This window comes from Mastacembelus armatus, chromosome 4 (genome assembly GCF_900324485.2).
Source record: "Mastacembelus armatus chromosome 4, fMasArm1.2, whole genome shotgun sequence".
NCBI lineage: Eukaryota > Metazoa > Chordata > Actinopteri > Synbranchiformes > Mastacembelidae > Mastacembelus > Mastacembelus armatus.
The window spans coordinates 13,905,000-13,925,424 of NC_046636.1; the positions used below are offsets into that span (position 1 = coordinate 13,905,000).

The 20,425-nt window shown below is 41.6% G+C and overlaps 1 protein-coding gene across 17 annotated transcripts in view; it reads right to left on the reverse strand.

Moving 5' to 3' along the window:
* The window catches only part of szt2 (SZT2 subunit of KICSTOR complex), a 122,699-nt gene that overhangs the window by 52,359 nt on the left and 49,915 nt on the right, over positions 1–20,425 (reverse strand). For 14 of the 17 annotated variants that reach the window (XM_026323375.1, XM_026323376.1, XM_026323386.1 and 11 more), the window contains 6 exons: positions 18,048–18,166; positions 17,654–17,818; positions 15,966–16,050; positions 10,491–10,541; positions 7,661–7,834; positions 4,652–4,843 (listed from right to left, as the gene is read on the reverse strand). In XM_026323375.1, coding sequence (XP_026179160.1) covers positions 4,652–4,843; positions 7,661–7,834; positions 10,491–10,541; positions 15,966–16,050; positions 17,654–17,818; positions 18,048–18,166 — 786 coding nt within the window. The remainder of the gene's footprint in view (positions 1–4,651; positions 4,844–7,660; positions 7,835–10,490; positions 10,542–15,965; positions 16,051–17,653; positions 17,819–18,047; positions 18,167–20,425) is intronic. The other 3 variants (XM_026323391.1, XM_026323382.1, XM_026323379.1) reach the window with 1 other exon arrangement.

Consider the following 20,425-nt stretch of genomic DNA (forward strand, 5'->3'; position numbering starts at 1 on the left):
GTCCGGACTCCATCTCAGGCATGTGACAGACAGGGCATGCAGCTCGCTGACGCGTTTTGCAGAGGTAATGGCCAGCAAAAAAATACACGATACCCACTTCAGTTCTGCCTGTAACAACGGCTCGAAAGGAGGCCTGCACCATGGCCTCCAGTACCAGCGGCAGGTCCCATGCCGGTGCACGTGGGCGTATCGGAGGGCACAAGCACCGGGCGCCCTTCAGAAAAAGAGATACCAGGGTGTGACGTCCCACCGTATTGTGGCCCACCCAAACATGGTGACATGATATCGCAGCCACATAAAATTTCAGGGTAGAGGGGGAACGGCCCCTCTCCAGGAGGGATTGAAGGAAATCCAGGATCGTGGCCACTGGGCAAGATACCGGACCCTCCGCACGCTCAACACACCACTGTGAGAACAGCGTCCACCTGTTCTCATACTGCTGGCGAGTGGACAGTGCCCTCGCGTTCAGGATGGTCTGCCAGACAGGGTCCAAGAGAACTGTCCAATGCAGTTCGGACCATCCAGCGGCCAAACCCACAGCTGGAGACGTCGAGGATTGGGGTGCCAGATCCTCCCTCCCAGCTGGGACAGAAGGTCTTCCCTGTGCAGAAGGCACCACGGCCTGCCGCGACAGAGCTCGCACAGCAGTGGGAACCATGGCCGCGCTGGCTAGAAGGGGGCCACCAATAACAGTCTGTGACCCTCCCGAAGAACCCTGTGGAGTGTTGGAACCACAAGGGATAGCGGCGGGAAGGCATACAAAAGACACCGGGGCCAGGGATGGGCTAGAGCATCCTGGCCCAGGGGGCCTGTCGGCCCCATCAAGGAAAACCAGAGGGGACAGTGCGTCGACTCCTGCGAGGCAAACAGATCCACCTCCGCCCTGCCGTAGAGGCCCCAGATGTTGTGTACCACCTCCGGGTGGAGACACCACTCCCCTGGAGGGAGCACCTGCCGAGAGAGGTAGTCTGCAAGCTGGTTCCTCTCTCCTGGTAGGTATATTGCCCGCAGGCTGGCCAGGCGTGGTGCAGTCCACACCAAAAGGTCCCAGGACGCCTTCAGAAGCTGCGCTGACCTGGTCCCCTCTTGATGATTGACATGATAGACGGTCGAGGTATTGTCCGACCGAATAAGCACGTGTCTTCCCCTTAGACATGGCAAAAAGTACTCGAGGGCTCGATGCACCGCCCGCAGTTCCAACACATTGATGTGGTCGGTGCGTTCCCTGACAGGCCACTGCCCCTGTGCCGTCCCGTGTTGCCACACTGCTCCCCATCCTGTGGGGCAAGCGTCCGTAGAGACAACTTCTCTCTACGACACTACAATGCCCATGGGGACCCCCCTGGACATGTAGGTCCTGCTCCGCCAAGGAGCTAGGGCACGAAGGCACCGTCCTGATACCCGGAGCCTCTGACGCCTGTGGTGCTCTGCATCCAGGTGAAAGCCGTTCAGCCATCTCTGAAGGGGGCGTATGTACAGCAGGCCCAGAGGAACAACCTGCGAGACAGATTAGCTTGCCCAGAAGACGGAGAAACACGATGTAGGGCAGCAACCTGCCCCGCCTGAAGTGGCGGAGCAGGCGAAGAATGTCGCCCACCTTTATTCCTTTTCGGAATAAGAAAATATGGGGAATAGAACCCTCTGGGCTGTAACAGAGGGTCTACTGCCTCGATTGCACCTTTGGCGAGGAGGGCAGAAAGCTCCTGGTCCAACGCCAGGGCTTTTGCCGGGTCTCCGATGATGGTCATTTTGACCCGGTTCGAAACGGGGGGCCGGCGTCGGAACTGCAACTTGTACCCATGAGTCAAGGTGGCAACCACCCATGGGTCCGAGGTGAGAGCAGCCCAACAGTTGAGGTGCTGTTGGGTGAAGCTCCCGACCGCCGGCCCGGACGTTTCATCCCCAGCCCACATGGCCCTTAGGGGCTTTGGGGGGGCGACGAGGTGGACGCTGGGCCCAAGGCTGTTCTGACTCAGGGCGGGCTTGCTCCTGAAAGCCTCTGCCCACCCTCAGCGCCCGCTGATGCTGGTAAGGACCAGTAGCATAGTGGGTCCTACGTGGCAGCCGGGTCCTCGGAGCTGCTGTCCGAACTCTGAATGTGGGTGGGGGCGCCATGGGTCTACTGAGGCTCGACAACTGCTGTCTGGTCTCCCGAGCCTGAATGGTGCGCTCCAGCGCTGCCGATGCAGCTGGCCCAAACAAGTGTCCCGGTTCCACAGGGACACTACGGAGGACATTGCGACACTGCTCAGTCAGAGCCGACTGTGCCAGCCATATCTGAAGCCAAGTCTGGACAAGAAACGACATCATCCTACCCAGCTCACGGGTTAAGAGGGCAAAAGTCTGCAATGCCGCATCGCTGAATGCCGTAGCGGAAGCCGCATCTGCGGTGTCCAGCAAGGAGGCCGATAAGGCAAACATCAGGTGCGCCAGTGAGTTTCCCAGACGGCTAGCACGCGCACCAGCATCATAGGCCCTTGTCACCAGGTCATCCATGACCCGGCATTGGGGCCGCGGGCACAGGTCCTCCTCAGGTGTCACAATGAGGGAGGCCACCGCTGGCTCTACCGCTGGCATGTGTGCCAAGCCAGCCTCCGCTGCGTTGTGCATGGATGCTAGGACTCGACCATCTGGTGAAAGCCGAGACCTGGCTCTTGGGTCCCTCCAGCAGGTATGTAGCTCCTCCAGATATTCTCTGGAAGGGGGAACAACAAAGGCCATAGGAGGCCGCCCACGCCTGAAGAAGGCACTCTGGGGGTTCGGGTCCACCTGCTGTGGGATCTCTATACTCAAGCACCCCAGCGCCATGCGCATGAGGTCTTGCATCGAAGTGTCCCCTGTGGTACTCGCCGAGCTGTGACCAGAGGATACCGAACTCGTGCCGGAAAGCCCGAGAGGGCCCTTCCTCAGCATCATCCGTAAACTGGGAAGCTGAGGCGGCCAATGAAAGGACATCTTCGTCCGGGGCCCAACTGGGCCCAGGCGGAGAGGGTGGCACTGCCGCCGCTGCTGGAGGGTCTGCGTGTTGAGTCAAGAACACAGATCTCATCTCCGCTAATTCTGCTGACAGCCTGTCAACTCTCGAGGAAAGCCCATGTTCGACCCTTGTCCTCTTCCTAGGGGGGGCCATTGTCACCGCGGGCTCAGCCAGGCGCCTTGACCGCCGAGGGGGCCCTAGCGCCACTTGTCCTGAGGGGGGGAGGTCAGTTATATGCAGCCAAAACCTGGAATAGTCTTCCTGATGATGTTAGACAAGCCTCATCTCTGACAATGTTCAAGTCCAAGCTAAAAACCTTTCTTTTTAGCGTGGCATATAACATATGACAACTGACAGTGTTTTATCCAAAGTGATTTATCTGCACTCAGTTTCCTTTAATATTAATTTCACTATTTGCTGTTTCTTATTTTGATTCTTGCTTATGTATTTTTAACGTGTCTTTTATTTCTGTAAAGCACTTTGAATTTCTCTGTGTATGAATTGTGCTATATAAATAAACTTGCCTTGCCTTAATCTTATATAATCTTTTTCTGTGTAGCAAACCAAACAACAACATAATATCACAAAGTGAAGGCTGTACATACCTCACACTTCAACCCTCATCACTTCATGTTTCTACCCTGTAAACATGCTAACACTATGTCCTTGCGGAATTCCACACAGCTACTCTGTTGTGTGTGCAGCCTGCACCAGAAGTGACATGTCTTAGTAACACTGACTCCATCCTCAGAGCCAGCCGTCCAATCAGCTGCGCCAATATCGTCACGCACATCACAACATCAGAACTATTGTTTAGTAGGCAAAATACTGTAGTACTACAGAAGACAACATAACAGATATGGAAGGACGTGTGGCAAACATCTGTGTCTATCTACAATTTCTGACAAAGGTAATGTGTTTAATTGGACTGGCAAGCTAGTTAGCAGTAGATGAAACAATGCAACAATACTGGACCTGGAGTCTCACACTGGGTGTACTCCCAAATTTAGGAGTATCACTCTTCAAGACAGCATTACATGCTGACCTTAGGTCTGAGTCTTAGAGCTGTATAAAACTTAGTTTGGAGTTGCACATTTTCAGAAATAGAACAGTCAGTATTATTTCCATGAGATGGGCAACTGGCATATACCACAAATCATGCAGTAAACCTTTAAAATTCTGGCTTTGTTGGTTGCCTCAGCCATTAACACATTACAAAAGGCTGTCTTTGTATTGTATTGCAAAAATACAATATTCAGCTAGATCTATGGCATTGAAAAACAGCAACATGACAGGATTTTTGCAAGGGGGAAAAACAATCCCTGAAAACTTTACTTATAGTTACATTTAAAATTTCACAATGAGACAACTTTTATTTACTATCATTAAAAATACAATGAATACAAATGAGCTTGAAATTGCTGTCACCATAATGTAACCCACGGTGGGTATAATTCTGGACAACATACTATAATCTGATACAGCAGCAATTGAAATAAAATGTCTTTATGTCTTATGTTTTTTGTTTGCACTGTGTGAGACATTCTGATTCTCATGTATGATACTGGAATACTGAACTAGATTAAAATGTGACGTACCTCTTTTATTGGACTGCTTGAGTGGCAAATAGGTACAGTATACAGTACGTGTATTATCATTTGGTGATGACCTCACCTTTAGCCTCTTCTTTCTGCTCTTTAGTTGCTGGGCACAGTGCCCCTAGACAAAGAGGATTCGGCAAGACTCTCAGTTCCATGACAATGTCACAGAGTGCATGATGCAGCGCTCCCTGCAGTTTATCAGTCAGCTGTAATGGGCTTACATTGCCTTGTTCCCAGATGTCAAAGCGCACATACAGCTGTGGCTCTGTTTGAAAACAAGAAAATACAAGAAAGGAGATATAACATTAAAGAGGAAACACCTGGTAACTGAGTATATAATACTCTTTAGCTCCTAGAAATTACATTTTAAAATAAATTAATTTAGCATCCTACAGAGTTTCTGTAGAGAAGAGTAAACCTAACAGCTTTGTTCCTGGAATATGTGGTCAGCAGTATGAACAGTACCCCGAGTTGGATTCTATTAATCATGGCACAGTGGTGAAGGACTGCAATTATTCTGCTCATCTTAAGAAGGATAATGAAATATAATACGTATAATCACAATAACCCTGTGATGGACTGGTGACCTGTCCAGGGTATACCCCTGCCTTTCACCCAAGAGAGAGCTGGGATAGGCTCCAGCAGATCCCCGTGACCCTGGCTTTCAGGAAAAAGCGGGTATAGAAGATGGATGGATGGATGGATAATCACAATAAGGGTATAACTGAGGAACTCGACATTCTAAGTAATTGCTGTTGCCATTTCTGTGATCCAGGACCAACACTAACTTCTGTTCTCTGTTGTCCTCTCATCAAAATTCTACATCATGTACACTTATAATATTTTAGGTAACCTTTCATTGTTTCATTCCATTCATGTCATCAAACTATCTACAGTAGCACAGATGGAAGCATGTATTATCATTGTCACTGCACATTTAGGTTTTAATAATATAATTTAAACCCACAATTCAAGGAAGACTCCATTTAAAGCCAAGAACTAAGCAGCTGGAGCCTTATTTGTTGTTTTTGTTTGCTGCAACACCAGAGTATGACTAACTCTTTATAAACAAAATTATATTAATACACCCCCACAACTAAGACTTAATTTTGATTTATAGCCATGTGATGCATGTGATCCAGGATCAAAGTCCTCTTCATTTTACATTAACCAGGAAGATATACCTGTGCAATTTTAGGGGCACTGTTATCTATGTCATAGCTTGATGATTATGAGTATTATTAATCTATTTTTGTTATAATACAGTTTATACAATTAAATAACTACTGGAACCTTGTAATACAATCAGATACAATGTTGTTATGAATCTCAGGGACAGGGCATAGAAGAGAACAAAGAACAATGTGATTGACAATCTTTGTGTCTTTGGTTATCACAATTGTAATTCTAAGAGCGAATTGCACTCCAGTGCATCCAGTCACTTAACTTTTAGGACCCTATTGCCTCCTCGTATTAGTGCAGTATGTGATCTGTATCTGAATCACTTATCTGTATAAGGTAATACACAAATGCATTCAGAACACATTGCACTTACAATCAATCAGATCACAGAGACCATATTCTGAGGTGAGAGCTACTGCTGAGATATTCAGCAACTGTAAAATTGACCATATTTTTTTATATTAAAGAACAGAGCAGTTAAGACATTGCCTCTTACTGCTATAACACCCTTCTTAACCAGCACATATTAACCCATGTGTCTCAGAGTCAGGAATGTTCTGTGTTGCTGGTTACTTAATGTAATTCTGTATTTTCTCTCTAATATTGCAATGTGTCTTCATACTTTCAATCACTAGGTCATTGGTCACGTTCATTCTCATGCTTTGCATTGTGTAGTATTATTTTTAACTACCCTAACTGCTTTGATGCTATTCTGTTGCTGTGACACTTTAAACCTTGTGCACTGTTCAAAAACACTACCCTTTCGTTATGTTCGGGATGAAAACATCTGCTGTAAAAATATAGCAGATAAATATTTTTTTCAACTTTTTTGCATAAATATGCTAATCAACTTCAGTTCTGATCAAAACTACTAAATGTTAAAAAATTATTCCAGGATTTTAACTCTTTAAATGCCAATTTCATAAGTGATGTCACGGATTTGGGGGGAAAAAAAAAACACATAAAATGACTAACTTTCAATATAAAATGTGATTGTGGACTGGATATTTTTTACCCCCTATCACAGTCTTGGATATGTTAAAGATTAGTAATTACACTGATTTTGATGCATTGTTAGTTTATGTGCAGCATCAGATTAACATTTTTTCTGACTAATTTAGTGTTAGTGGATGTTTTTTCCCCATTGACTGCCATTAAAGTTTTACACCCGTTTATTTTAGTGGATGTTTTCATCCCGAACATAACGAAAGGGCAGTGAAGTTGCCCACAGTGTATTATTGGCCAATGGAAAATTTCAAAATCATATCATCATATTTCCAAAATTGATGTCAAATTAAGGTTTGTCACCAAAAATCATTCCATTTGCTGAAATACAGTGAAAGTTATGGCCAAATTAAGAGTGAAAAATGACCCTTGGTGGATGAAAACATCCTGAACATTACATAAGGGTTAATTTCCCTGCATGGGTTCAGTAAAGTGTATTTCACAGCCTCTTAAATTATAGTTAGTGATAGTAATTCATGAGTGAATATGTGATCAATGATTCAATAATGTGATTAAGGAAAACAAATAGACTTTATACAGGGTAAAGAAAAACAGGCTATTTAAAACTATTTGACAAATGTCTGGAGTTTGAAGGGCATTTCTGCTTCAAGGCAACATTCATTAATTAACCTCATGTCCTCAGTAAACTGAGCATGTTTACTAATGTGACAAGTGTATTTAGCCTTATACTAAATAAGTAGGAGTTATAATGAAGTCAATTTCTCTTTGCTTGAAGTATTTTGCATTTGATATACATTTTGTTTCTTCCTATGTGTGATTAACTCCCCGTGTAAACCTAACTTTCTATGTAAGCATAACTACTGCCAAGTATCAGAGTGACCTATTACAACACAGGACAAAAAGTTTGTCTAGAACTGCTCCCTATTGTGTTTACCTGAACTGGTGGAGATGGAGTCCACCTTAACCACAGTGGTCAGGTCATCAAAATGATCTGGGTGAAGGGGGGTGGTGCAGTTCTCTGATCTCTGCAGTGCAGCACAGTTCTGAGGCAGAACCTGAACGGGATGACCATGGGAATCCACAAATGAGAGCGCGATGCATGCAATACCTAAAAGAGTAGGGGAATATGTTAGAATGTCAACAAGCATCTAACTGTTGTCTAGTCACTACATTAGATTTTCACTTTTTACTACATCCCCTGTCCAAAACTATTTGCTTTCCTTCACAATTTTACACAGTTCATGAACAGTGTAGTAAATTCAATTGAGCCTTGGGATGGAAAAAACAATACATTATTTTAATTGCCAAGGTGTCTGCCATGTTGGAGCAGTGCTTAGCACCATCCTCTCCTGTCTTACAGCCAGAAGGGTGTGGGTTTAAACCTCGAGTTGACTAGGTCCTTCCCGTGTAGCACGTGCAATGTGATAATAGCACTGGTTCCGCAACCAGAGTACATCACATGAGCCAACACAGAACATGGACACTAAATATGCAGTAGATGTTTTCAGCCCAGTTGGACAGTGCAGTAGAATGAGCCCACATGTATATTTGTAATGTGAAAATGTAGTATGTCAACTTCAAGTGTAAAGTGTCATTCTGAAATGGATGTAACCATAAGAGACTTCAAAGATAAGGCCCAAAGAGCTCAGTTAGTCAACAGGGCAGTATACTGAGCAAAGAGGTACATTTAAAACACAGCATACCTCCAAACATGAGGCAAAAGAAAATTTTGGGGGGTACTGCTAAATATGGGATGTTTGTATGATGGGCTGCTGAGTAAAGATATCATCATATCCAGGAATAAAGACTTCCTCTGTATCCACATAGAGACATAAGTGAGACTGCTTAACCAACTAAAAGACAAAAAGAAACAAAATTTCACACGCGTTTTCCCTTTAGGGATACTAAAGTCTTATACAGTGCTGATGAAGCACAAAAAAGGTCTGTTAAAGTTTGCTCTGTTTGTTTGTCCTATAACACTATCTTAACATATCAAGATGTGTTCAAACAACAGAGTAGAAGATTAGTAAGAGACTATATGTCAAAATGGACAGATTTGTTTTTGTGATCTGCCGTCTAAACTCAGGATAGCTTTCCTTCTTGACAATTTCATTTTAGTGGGACAACAGCTGAGCAGGCTACATTCATCCATCATTCCTTAGTAACTAGTTGCTCATGGTAGCTGACCATGTCAACTTGGAAAATTAGGCTGATGATTGTACAACACTGCCTTAATAGGCAGCCTAAAAATGATGGAATGCAAAATGTGACTCAAGGCCACCACTGTGCAGCACATTATCACTTTGGGGTAACGCTAGCCCTTTTCTATATAGTATACAGTATAAACGAAATATTCATAAAACATTTTAGAAACGTAAATGCGGCAATCTTTTAGGGTTTTTGATATCACACCCATGAGTTCAACCACCCATGAGTTGAGCCAGGTTCAAGCAGCCATAATGTCCAAAGAAAATAAGTAGAAGTATTCTTAATATGATTCTGCCTCACAATGAAATATTTACAGTAATAATAATAATAACTTTATTTATAAGGCGCCTTAGGAACAGCAAGAGCTGACACAAAGCGCCATACACCAAAGCAAAGAATTTCTATACATATATATATACACACACATACAGTACAGACCAAAAGTTTGGACACACCTTCTCATTCAAAGAGTTTTCTTTATTTAGGTTTTATGCCAAGAGTGTGCAAAGCAGTAATCAAAGCAAAAGGTGGCTACTTTGAAGAACCTAGAATATGACATATTTTCAGTTGTTTCACACTTTTTTGTTATGTATATAATTCCAGATGTGTTAATTCATAGTTTTGATGCCTTCAGTGTGAATCTACAATTTTCATAGTCATGAAAATAAAGAAAACTCTTTGAATGAGAAGGTGTGTCCAAACTTTTGGTCTGTACTGTACGTAAATAAGAATTTTAAAAGTAAGTTAAGAATTTTATAAAATAAAAACAATAAAAACAGTCCATATTCACTCTATCACGCCGGTCCAAAGGCTTGAGTATACAAATAGGTTTTAAGTTGTACTTTGAACATAGCTAACGTAGGGGCTTGTCTTATGTGCAACGGCAAATTGTTCTACAGCCTTGGGGCAGCAACAGAGAAAGCTCTATCTCCACGGAGCCTCCTCCTTGTTTTTGGTACAGCAAGAAGCTGGAGATCAGCTGATCTAAGGGAGTGGCTAGGAGTATAAGGGTGAAGGAGTTCAGTAAGATATGAAGGGGCAAGACCATTTAAAGATTTAAAAACAAATAATAAAACCTTAAAATGAACCCTAAAAAACACTGGAAACCAGTGGAGTGCAGCCAGGATAGGTGTGATGTGCTTGTATTTTTGCGTTCCAGTTAAAAGACGAGCCGCCGCAGTAAGATTTCCTATTTTCATTGTAGTTGTACCGTAGAGTGCTTGTGTTCTTTAAAGTAGGCGCAAGAGCAACAAAGCCCCTCCTGGACAAAACTACATTAAGCTCAACAGCAGATAAACACTGGATCATTTTAGAGCATCAGTAACACCACACTTCATGCACCTAGGAGATCCATGCCAATTCTAAAGGCAAATCAAAGCTGTTCTTAATAATGCTGAGGGAGGCCTTAACTAAAGGAGTTGCAGCACTGCAAATAAATGCCATGAAGGAAAAAACACCAGGAGCAGAGCACATGAGGCCAGCAACAGCATGAGTTTCACTCAACACAATGGCTGTAAAAGGTTGTAAAAGGGACAGAGGGAGATATGTGGAGGTACCTTTAAACTGAGAAGGTGGAAAGAGTTGCTGAACCAGCTCCGACATGGTACCTGGGCCAACATTAAAGACACCCAGAGAACAGCATTAGGGATGTACCAACATCATTCTTTCACTTCCAGTCCAATTTAACAGTAGGTAGGTAGGTAGGTACTAAATGCTTACAGGATGTTTGTGTTTGATGTCTGTATGCATTTTTCTGGCTATTCATAAATGCACTGTTTTTTTTCCACTTCCATCCACAGATGTGTGGTTTTGGCCAGTGTTATAGATGTTTTCTTCTACAGTATATCTCTTATTTTCTGAACCCTAAATTCAGTGGATATGAGTCAGTCCATAATTACAGAAAGACAATATAAACAAAGGCAATCTATAAGAAAATAAAGAAAATAATATCATCGTACAATAAATGTATTAAAATCAGATTAGATAGAACACTTTGAAAATACAGGCCTCAAAATACAGTACAGTCTCAATGTAAAAGTGACTTCACCTGTGAATTCCAGTTAAAGCAAATTGCATGCACAAGTTTATGAAATAATCTGATATAGGAAGGTACTACACTTATTAACTATTTATAGAACCTTACATTGAGAAACAGACAGGCAAGTGCTTCTGATGTAAAATAAGGACTATCTGAGGTGTTGCTGTGACTGACTAAACAATTTAAAAGGACATTGAGCCATGTTAACTTCTATATACTGTGACCAGTGAGAAAAGCACTGCTCACAAAATGGCACAAACAGCCAGAACAGAACTTTGCCCAAGAACTTGAAAAGAAATCTAATGGATATTGGCAGCACATCCTTTGGTCAGATGGATTCATTACTGATAGCACAGTTTTTATTTTTGATTAAATACTTAAGACTCTTAAAAACATCATCAGTTACTCACTTCAAGACATTCAGATTACTAAGATTTACAGTAAATGACATTAAACAGTGAAAAGTAGCTAATACTCACAAAATATGAATGTTTGGGTTTCATGATTGATAAATCAATTTATTATCATAAGGGCGGTCATCAGTGTCAGCTTATTTTTGGGCCACTGCAGTAGTAGAAAATTTACATACACACAGATGAAACCAAGAAACTTGATTGGATTACATGGGGTCCAGCATGCCTGGTGGAGACATGGCCATTTTAGCTGCAGCCAGTGACATTTACAGATGGCACTATGAATGTAGGTTTGGACACCCAAATACAGAATGAAAAGATGATCCAGCCTCAAATGCTTGGGAGAAGAGGAGCTTTACAACATGTGAATGATCTCAGACAAGAAGTAAAGACAATGACCTGGCCATGTACTGTATCAGTTGGCTTTAATTTAATAAAACCTTTAACCTTTAATTTAATAACACCTTCAAAGCATTTTACTGCTAAAAGAAGAACAACAAAACCCCTCCAGCAAAGAGCAAAGAACATCTCGTTACCTCTCTTCACAATTGTGCAATGGTATCTTCCATACCCAGGAGCATTAAAAAACAGTACAACTGTATTAATGTACAGTGACTTACAGCTAACTGTACAGATGGCAGAGTTGAAACAAATTAACATACAATAGCACTCCATTTCACACGGTATGGAAATTCACATTTAGTGTGAACACACCATGAGTGAGACAAACAGAATGCTTCCATCTACCTCAGCAATGAAAGATAATCATACTAAATACAATTACCAGTAACTGCTTAAGTCTCATATTAATGTCAACTGAAAATTAATTTTTGCATAGAAAAAGGGTGATGGATTTTTCCCAAATCTTTCACACTGGAGTCACCTCACATGGGCAGCAACCAATATCTATGTTTGCTCGTTTCATTCCGAGTTGCATTCATATAAATCTGTGACAAATGTGTCACTCTGTAATAGTGACAGCCTGAGGTGCAACATTACATTACATTACTTTGATTTGAGTGACAAAAAACAATGGGAACTTTAGGTACATGTATAAACATGGACGCATTGAGACTGTTGCTATGTCAGCTATTTTAGCTTAGCGTCTTGCTGGGTTAGGGTTAACAACACACTTTCAAGCAGTGAACACAAAGCAGTTCAGGTACATGTTCAAAACAATCACAACCATAATCAACTGACAAATTTAAAATTCTATAGTAACTGTGTGGTAAACAGCTAATGGCCTCTGTTATTCCTGTTTATAAAAAAAAAAAAAAAAGATTCATGAATAGAATCTCAATCAACCTACCATTTATTTCTAAAATCCTAGAAAAAGCTGTTGCTAAGCAGCTATCAGACCACTTACACAAGAACGAACTATTTGATTTAGAGCACCATCATAGTACAGAAACAGCACTGTTAAAAGTCACCAACGATCTTCTCTTAGCCTCAGAAAATGGACTTGTTTCTACACTTGTCCTCCTAGACCTTAGTGCTGCATTCGACACTATTGACCACAACATGTTATTACAGTCACTGTGACATGTGACTGGTATCAGAGGAAAAGTGTTAAAATGGTTCCAATCCTATTTATCGGACAGATTCCAGTTTGTTCATGTCCATGATGAACCTTTCACATGCACAAAAGTTAGTTATGGAGTTCCACAAGGCTCTGTGCTAGGACCGATTCTGTTCACCCTGTACATGCTTCCTTTAGGCTATGTTATTAGGAAGCACCCTATTAATTACCACTGCTATGCAGATGACACTTAGTTGTATCTATCTATTAAACCACAAACCAGTTAACCAGACTTCTAGCGTGTCTAACTGACATAAAGACCTGGATGACCAGTAACTTTCTACTTTTAAATTCAGAGAAAACAGAAGTTATTGTATTTGGGCCTAAAAACCTCAGAAATAACTTTTCTAAAATTGCAGAGCATTTAGCTATCAAGCTCCTCTCCTGTGGAACCAGCTCCCAGTCTGGGTTCAGGAGGCAGACACTCTCTGTACTTTTAAGGCTAGACTTAAAACCTTCCTCTTTGACAAAGCGTATAGGGCTGTCTTCAGGCAACCCTGAACCATCCTTTAGTTATTGCTGCTATAGGCCTAGACTGGACCATCGGTGCACTGAGCTCCCTCTCTCTCTGTACCTTCTGCAGGTGTCCCCAGTCCTGGAGCTGTATATCGCTGATGTGCAGTTACTGGCCCCACCAACTTGCAGTGTCTATTTGTTGTTTATTGTTGCTGTTCTTTTCTCTCTGCTCTATCCACTCACCCCAACCGGTCAAAGCAGATGGCCGCCCAAACTGAGCCCAGTTCTGCTGGAGGTTTTTTCTTCTGTTAAAGGGAGTTTTTCCTCTCCACTGTCACCAAGTGCTTGCTCATAAGGGATTTGTTGGGTTTACTGTGTCTTTGTGATTGAAAGCCAAATGTTAAGTTAAAATGGCAACATGAGGTAGCATATTACAAAAAGATTAGTATTTATAAATTATGGTTTTTATTCAGTAAACTCATTATTTACATCCTTAATTAGTTGGCCTTTGGTGGGAGCTGGGTGGGATGGCAGATTTATTTATTCACTTTCCACAGCCAAATTTTCACATTGAACCAGGTAACCTTTCAGTCACATAGCTAATTCCACCAGCAGCACTCCCCTTTAACTGACTTCAAATGCCAGTAGATGACATTAGCATATTGATAAATGACAAAGTACAGCAATAGGAAATGTAATTGATTACTTGTGACTGTAATGAAAATGCTGAGGAAAACAATTTCCACATTTACAAGTAGCTCTATATGACATGCTACACTGAGTCACTAGTCAGCTAGAATCTTTCTGCAGAAGTAAACTGTACTTGTGTGCCTGTGCAGCTGTCAACAAACCACTTACAATTTGATCACTAACAGGAAAGCATCTGAGAGTGTTTTTTGTACAGTGCCTTGAAATGATTGTATTGTGATTTGGCACTATACAAATAAATTGAATTGAAATTGACTTGAGAAAAAAAGGCCAGTAGAAAATACGAACTAGAGAAGTATACGCAGTGTCTAGCTAGGGTAATAAGCATGACGTTAGGCACAGTGAGAACAAGAGAAAGCCACCTCAGGAAACTTACTGTGCCGATGCACATCAAAGAAATTTGTAGTGTGTGAATTGTGAAGACAAAGACACTGCAGTAGTTCCATTTATGCCAGACAGGCAGAGGAAATGTGTTCTGAACTAAATGTGGGAGCAATAAAGAGGAAAGGAGAGTGTCAGCATATCCTATAAAAACGTACTACCTGTACATGAACAGTTTAACAATAGTAGGGAGGAGTCAATGAAAACCTGGGGTTAAATCAAGCTCCTAAAAAAAGATTTACTCAGGAGAACTTATCTAATGTCCAGATGATGAAGAGAACAAAACTGGGTTGCCGGCGGTGCTATCGATCATGGTTCATCAAGCAGTCGTGTTTTAGTATAAAAACAAGGTAGGGCACAACACTACTACATATGGATATATGGGCAAACTGTACTACCTTGAAAACAAGTATTGCAACAAAAAGAGCAAACAAACTCTTGTATTAATATTTGTGGAGAGGGGGCCTATTTAAAAGGAGCTGAATGCAGCATTTAGAGAGCAGGTGAACCAGACTAACAAGAAGCAGCCAAAGAGTGCAGGGAAAAACGTCAACAGATGGCAAAAAAAAGAACAGAAATGGTCAGGTTCACAATACCCACACAGCAGAAAACTATGATATTTACAGTGTTGTGATTCAACATGGTAGACAGACTTTTTCAGGTTGTTAGGGTTAGGTCTGAGTTCTAATCGCTTTTAGCAAAAATTACCTTATTGAACAGAACAAAGATATTGCTTTGGTTGCTTTGCTGTATAAGTCACATTTCTAATTATAGTCTATATTAGGTATGAAGAATGTAGGTTAGGCATAATAACAATAACATTAAACAACTCCACCAACGTCAGGGAGAAGGTGAAGTGATGTGTCCTCTTGGGTTGCTTGAATGCCAAAACTCACTCCAAACTTTGTTTCAGCTGCATACTTTATTATCCGCACTAAGTTTGCAATATAGCTCTTGCTTTTGGGTTCCATTTTCACTTGTGTTACACTAGGAATTAGAGTTTAGCGTGAACATAAACATTTTTACTTCTTTGGTAGTATAAAATTGTCTTCAATTGAGTCAAGAGAGCCCTGTAATGCTAGTAAGTTCTCAACAAAATGACAGTTAATTAACACATATAAGTTGTTTCGCTGTGGATGTCACAGGACAAGCCAGAGGAGTAAAAACAAAGTGCAACTTATAGTCCGTAAAATATGGTACATCATTAGTGACATGTATATGTCTTGTTCTGTCCAACCAACAGTCCAAAACCCAAAGACATTCAGTTTAGGATTTAAATGACAAAACAGTGAAAAGCAGCTACACACGCACGCGCACACGCGCACACACACGCGCGCACACACACACGCACACACACACGCACACACACACACGCACACGCACACACACACACACACACAAGAGAACTGAGCTCTGACAGCACTGAAGGCATGCCGGACTGCGAGAATGTAATTACCTTTGCCTCCTGTCCCCTGGCCTCCAGGTTTATTGTAGAGGTAGATGTCACTGTCAGCCAAGTTGCTGCTCAAATGAAAGTAATGCTGCAGACAGAAAAGGACAGCAAATCAGCCCTTGGAAGCTCAAACTACACAAGTCAGCATTTATTTTATACACCACAGTGAGACCTGTCAAAATGATTTTAGTCTGCCACAGTTTTGCAGAGCTGGGAGCAGAGGAAATTTTAGACCTTATGCTCAAACACACCTAGATTTAATCTCAGCACCCCTAAAAATAAAGATAATTCTTATTTATTAGGTCTATTATTAACTAATGTCAGATTTTGTTAATTTTGCGAATTTGCCACAGAAGTAAAAGCAGTGTAGAAGAAAAAAGTAGTGGTGGATTCCATGGTGGAGATTAAAACCACAGGTAGTTGAGCAAATACAGTTAGTCGTTATTACTGTGACGTAGAAAGTGGTGTGGTTACAGTTCCATGGTGTGTACATTGTCAAACAATGTTAGCTGACTTAGCTGTACACTTCCCAAATAATGAGCTAACATAACTGATGTACTTTATTATTTAAGTGTAAGTGATATGAAATATTAACATGCAGTATTACAAAACACTGCAATTATTCTTCTTCATTAACAAATGAAAGAAAACTCAGTTCTATGTTTACAACAGACATAAGAGTAACTTTTCTCCACATGGCAAATTAACAAACCACTGCTAAGTCGCATGCACTTTTTATGATGGAATTACACATATTCGCTATGCAGCTAAACAGAGAACTTAGTGATACATTTATGGAGAGTGAACACTCATTAACTCAAAGTCTGTTCTTCCATAGATGTAAATACTTTTTTTTTTTAATTTTCCAAACAAAACAACCAGGTTCAGGTGAGAAAGTGAGGTCAAAATGAGACTACCTGAGTGCATTGCTCATATCAACCTAATATTCCATTAGAATAATCAAATGAAACAAATCTTATTGGATGCTTATTTGATTAGATTCTGTGGCTGGATGTTAATTTTGCTATTTAAGAGAAATGAGGACAGTGATGGAGACAAGGGGAGAGAGCAGGATTTAGTCATTAACACGACCCCTAGGAGAGAGCATATGTCACTGTATAAATGCCACATTCTCCTTGCACCTCTAAAAGTCGGATCCTACAATCTCCCCTGGCTGGGAGCCAGATCACTTTAAACAGAGATGTTTGTACTACACTTGCATATGTCAACCTGTCATTTATCAGTACAGGGAGGCATTTTTGGATTGCAAGCTAAAGTAATTTATTTTTAAAAGTCAAACCATCATTCAAACTGATTGGAGGACTTATAGATGTCAGACTGAATGTTTACGTTTTCATTACCCAGACTTTTTCACTGCTACAGGGTTCAGTTCTCTGGATTATATTGCTTTAGAGCTACAGATGCATATTGAACAATTCTTTTTATTCAAATATCCTTTTTTTACAAAAATCTTGAGACTACCTTGTGGTACCAAATTGGTATGATGGGTATGAAGGTACAACCAGTTGTAATGAAGTATAACTTTCCTCAGCCAACAATTCTGGATTTCATCTGTTATTCAAAGAAAGTTTTAATCTCCAAATCATTGCTTTTTTTTCCCCAGAGTTATGTTAAAATATGACATGAACAGGCACATTACACTCTGCCAACAGAAGACTGGATTGAAGTACCTTGAAATGGTGTGCTGTGTTGCTGTCGGTGTATTTGGGTACATGCAGGAAGATGAGGAGATTCTGCCTGAGGTAGTGAGCCACAGCGGGCAGCCAGGATAGACAGTACTGGGGGAGGCTGAAGTTCATCACCTCAGTGGCTGGAGATCCTGATGGCTGAATGAACTGGCCAGACAATATTCGATGAAGACTTTTATCCAAAGCCATTTTTAGTAGTAACTTTTACTAAATACTGTTTTAAAGCAAGTATATTTTGGGTTGCCCCAGTGGGAATAGTAATGTGGCAGTTTATGCATGTATACAGAAATACCCCCCACACACCTGGTGCCCATCCCTGCAAAAAATTTTCTCTGAAAAGTCCTGGCTTTCCAAGCCAACAAAAATAGTGGTTTACCTCCACATCAGCTGGTGTCAGCTTGCAGTTCCTGACAAGCATGACAGTGATGATGTCTAACGTGGTTTCATCCAAACGCTTCCGAAGCACCTTAACCAGCTCATCTGTGATCTCTGGACCTGAGCAAAAAAGGAAAAAATATGCCTGTATCATGCTGATGTTCACACAAATAATGTACAGCGGGAGGAAGAACAGGAAGTGTTAATAATACTGATTTATATTGAGAGTTAAGGTATTAAATTATAAACATTACATTCTTTTAACTTCAGTAATTTCCTCTGCTGACAAGAGAAACCTTGCTGGTGTACTTTACAAGAATACACACATTTGCACTTCAAAGAGGTCTTTAATACAGCTATCCAGTAATTTAAGACAAAATAAAGATTGAAGAAGGAGCAGAGGAAGGATTTTAAAAGCCGTTTCTGAAAAACACCAATGTGATCGCATCCCATCCAAAAAATATTCCCAGTACAACAGTGTCATCAAGATGTCTACAAGAGTAATAGCATCCACTTTCATCAAAGCCTTACACCAGGAGTAGTACACTAGTAGTCAGCCTCTTTTTTATTAAAGGCCCATTTATGGATGTCATTTGAGAGGTCCAAACCAATTATGACAAAACATATCAACATAACTAAAAGTATTAATTTCTCTACAATAACAATTGGGGTGCACAATCATCTACATGCTCAATTGTGTATACACCAACCTGGACAAGCCAACGAGCACACTGAGGGTAATATTTTTTTACTTCTCCAGTGCATTCAACACAATCAGGTCTGCCCTACTGGAAAATAATCTGACAGCAATGCAAATGGAAGCTCCTTTTGTGTCCTGGATTGTGGATTACCTGACTGACAGACGTGAGTCTGAAGCACTGTACGTAACACCAAGTGATCAACTAAACTGGGTCACTGCAGGGGACTGCCCTCTCTCCGTTCCTCTTCACCCTCTAAACTCCGGACTTTAGCTACTGCAAGGAGACTTGCCACCTTCAGCAGCTTAATGCCACACTCTATGCTGTTGTGTATTGAGGCAGCCGACTGGGGTGAAGGACGCCAACAGCCCCAATAAACCCAGAAGCTGTACTCTCTGACAGCAGTGTCTGAGAGGAGAATACTGTCCAAGGTAACCTCCACTGCCGCCATGTGCTTGCTCACAAGGGATTTGTTGGGGTTTTTTTGTTTTTGGTAAAGTGCCTTGAAATGATTGTATTATGATTTGGCGCTATACAAATAAATTGAATTGAAATTGAATTGAATCAATGTTGGACAACTCTTCAAACCCTCTTCTTGATGTACTGCTCAGACACAGAAGCACATTCAGCCAGAGACTCATTCCCCCACGATGCAACACAGTGCCTCAAGACTTCTGCTGGTGGCCATCAAAGTGCGAAAATCAATCTGTCTATTACTGAGGCTGTACATAATTTCAATCTCAATCAACCTGCCCGGTTCATCTGCTTATAGTTTTAATCTGTTTAGTCTCTCAATCTGTACTATTTTATCTGTAAATCGTGCCTTATCTCTAGCCAAAATATGTAAATTTGTATATTTTATTTTCTGTTTGAAAGATTGTATTTTATTTTTCTTTAACTTTACTTTTGTTTTTTTCCTTTTTGGCTATAGCTTATATAGTGTGGTGTGGAGCACAGGAACAAAACAATTTCCTGCAAAGGATTAATAAAGTATTTTTGATTGACAGTGGCAACTTCTTATTGTAATAACATGATGCTTCTTGTGATTAAACTGGAGAGAATGCATATGCAATGCAGAAGTTCAACCTTACACAGACGCTGCTGACCCAGTTCTACTCAGCGGTCACAGAGTCTGTCCTGTGCTCCTCCATCACTGTCTGATTTAGAGGCGGAGCTAAGACTTCAGAGGACAGTTCGGACTGCTGAGAAGATCATCGGTGTTCCCCTACCCACCCTCCAAGACCTGTTCACCTCCAGAGTGAAAAAAAGAGCTCAGAAAATCACTCTGGATGCCACCCACCCAAGCCACCACCTCTTCCAGCTCTTACCCTCTGGTCGGCGCTTCAGAGCTCCAAACATCAAGACACAAAGGAAGCTTCTTACCTCAGGCCATCGAACTCTTAAACTCATAGCTCTCCACCATTCCCTCCTACCACCTGCACTTTGTCACTGGCACCTTTTTGCTCTTTGCACACCAATTAGTTCCCCTTACATTCTGTCTTCAGGTTATCTGTGCTTTTTTCTTTAGTTTTTTGTAGCATTTTTTTCTGTAGCATTTATGTTTACTGTTTGATCCTTTGTAGCATTTGTATTTATGTCTGTTTGCACTGGAGTACCCCCCTGTACCTAAACAAATAACTTGTGTGTGTGTGCACACACACACTTGGCAATAAAGCTCATT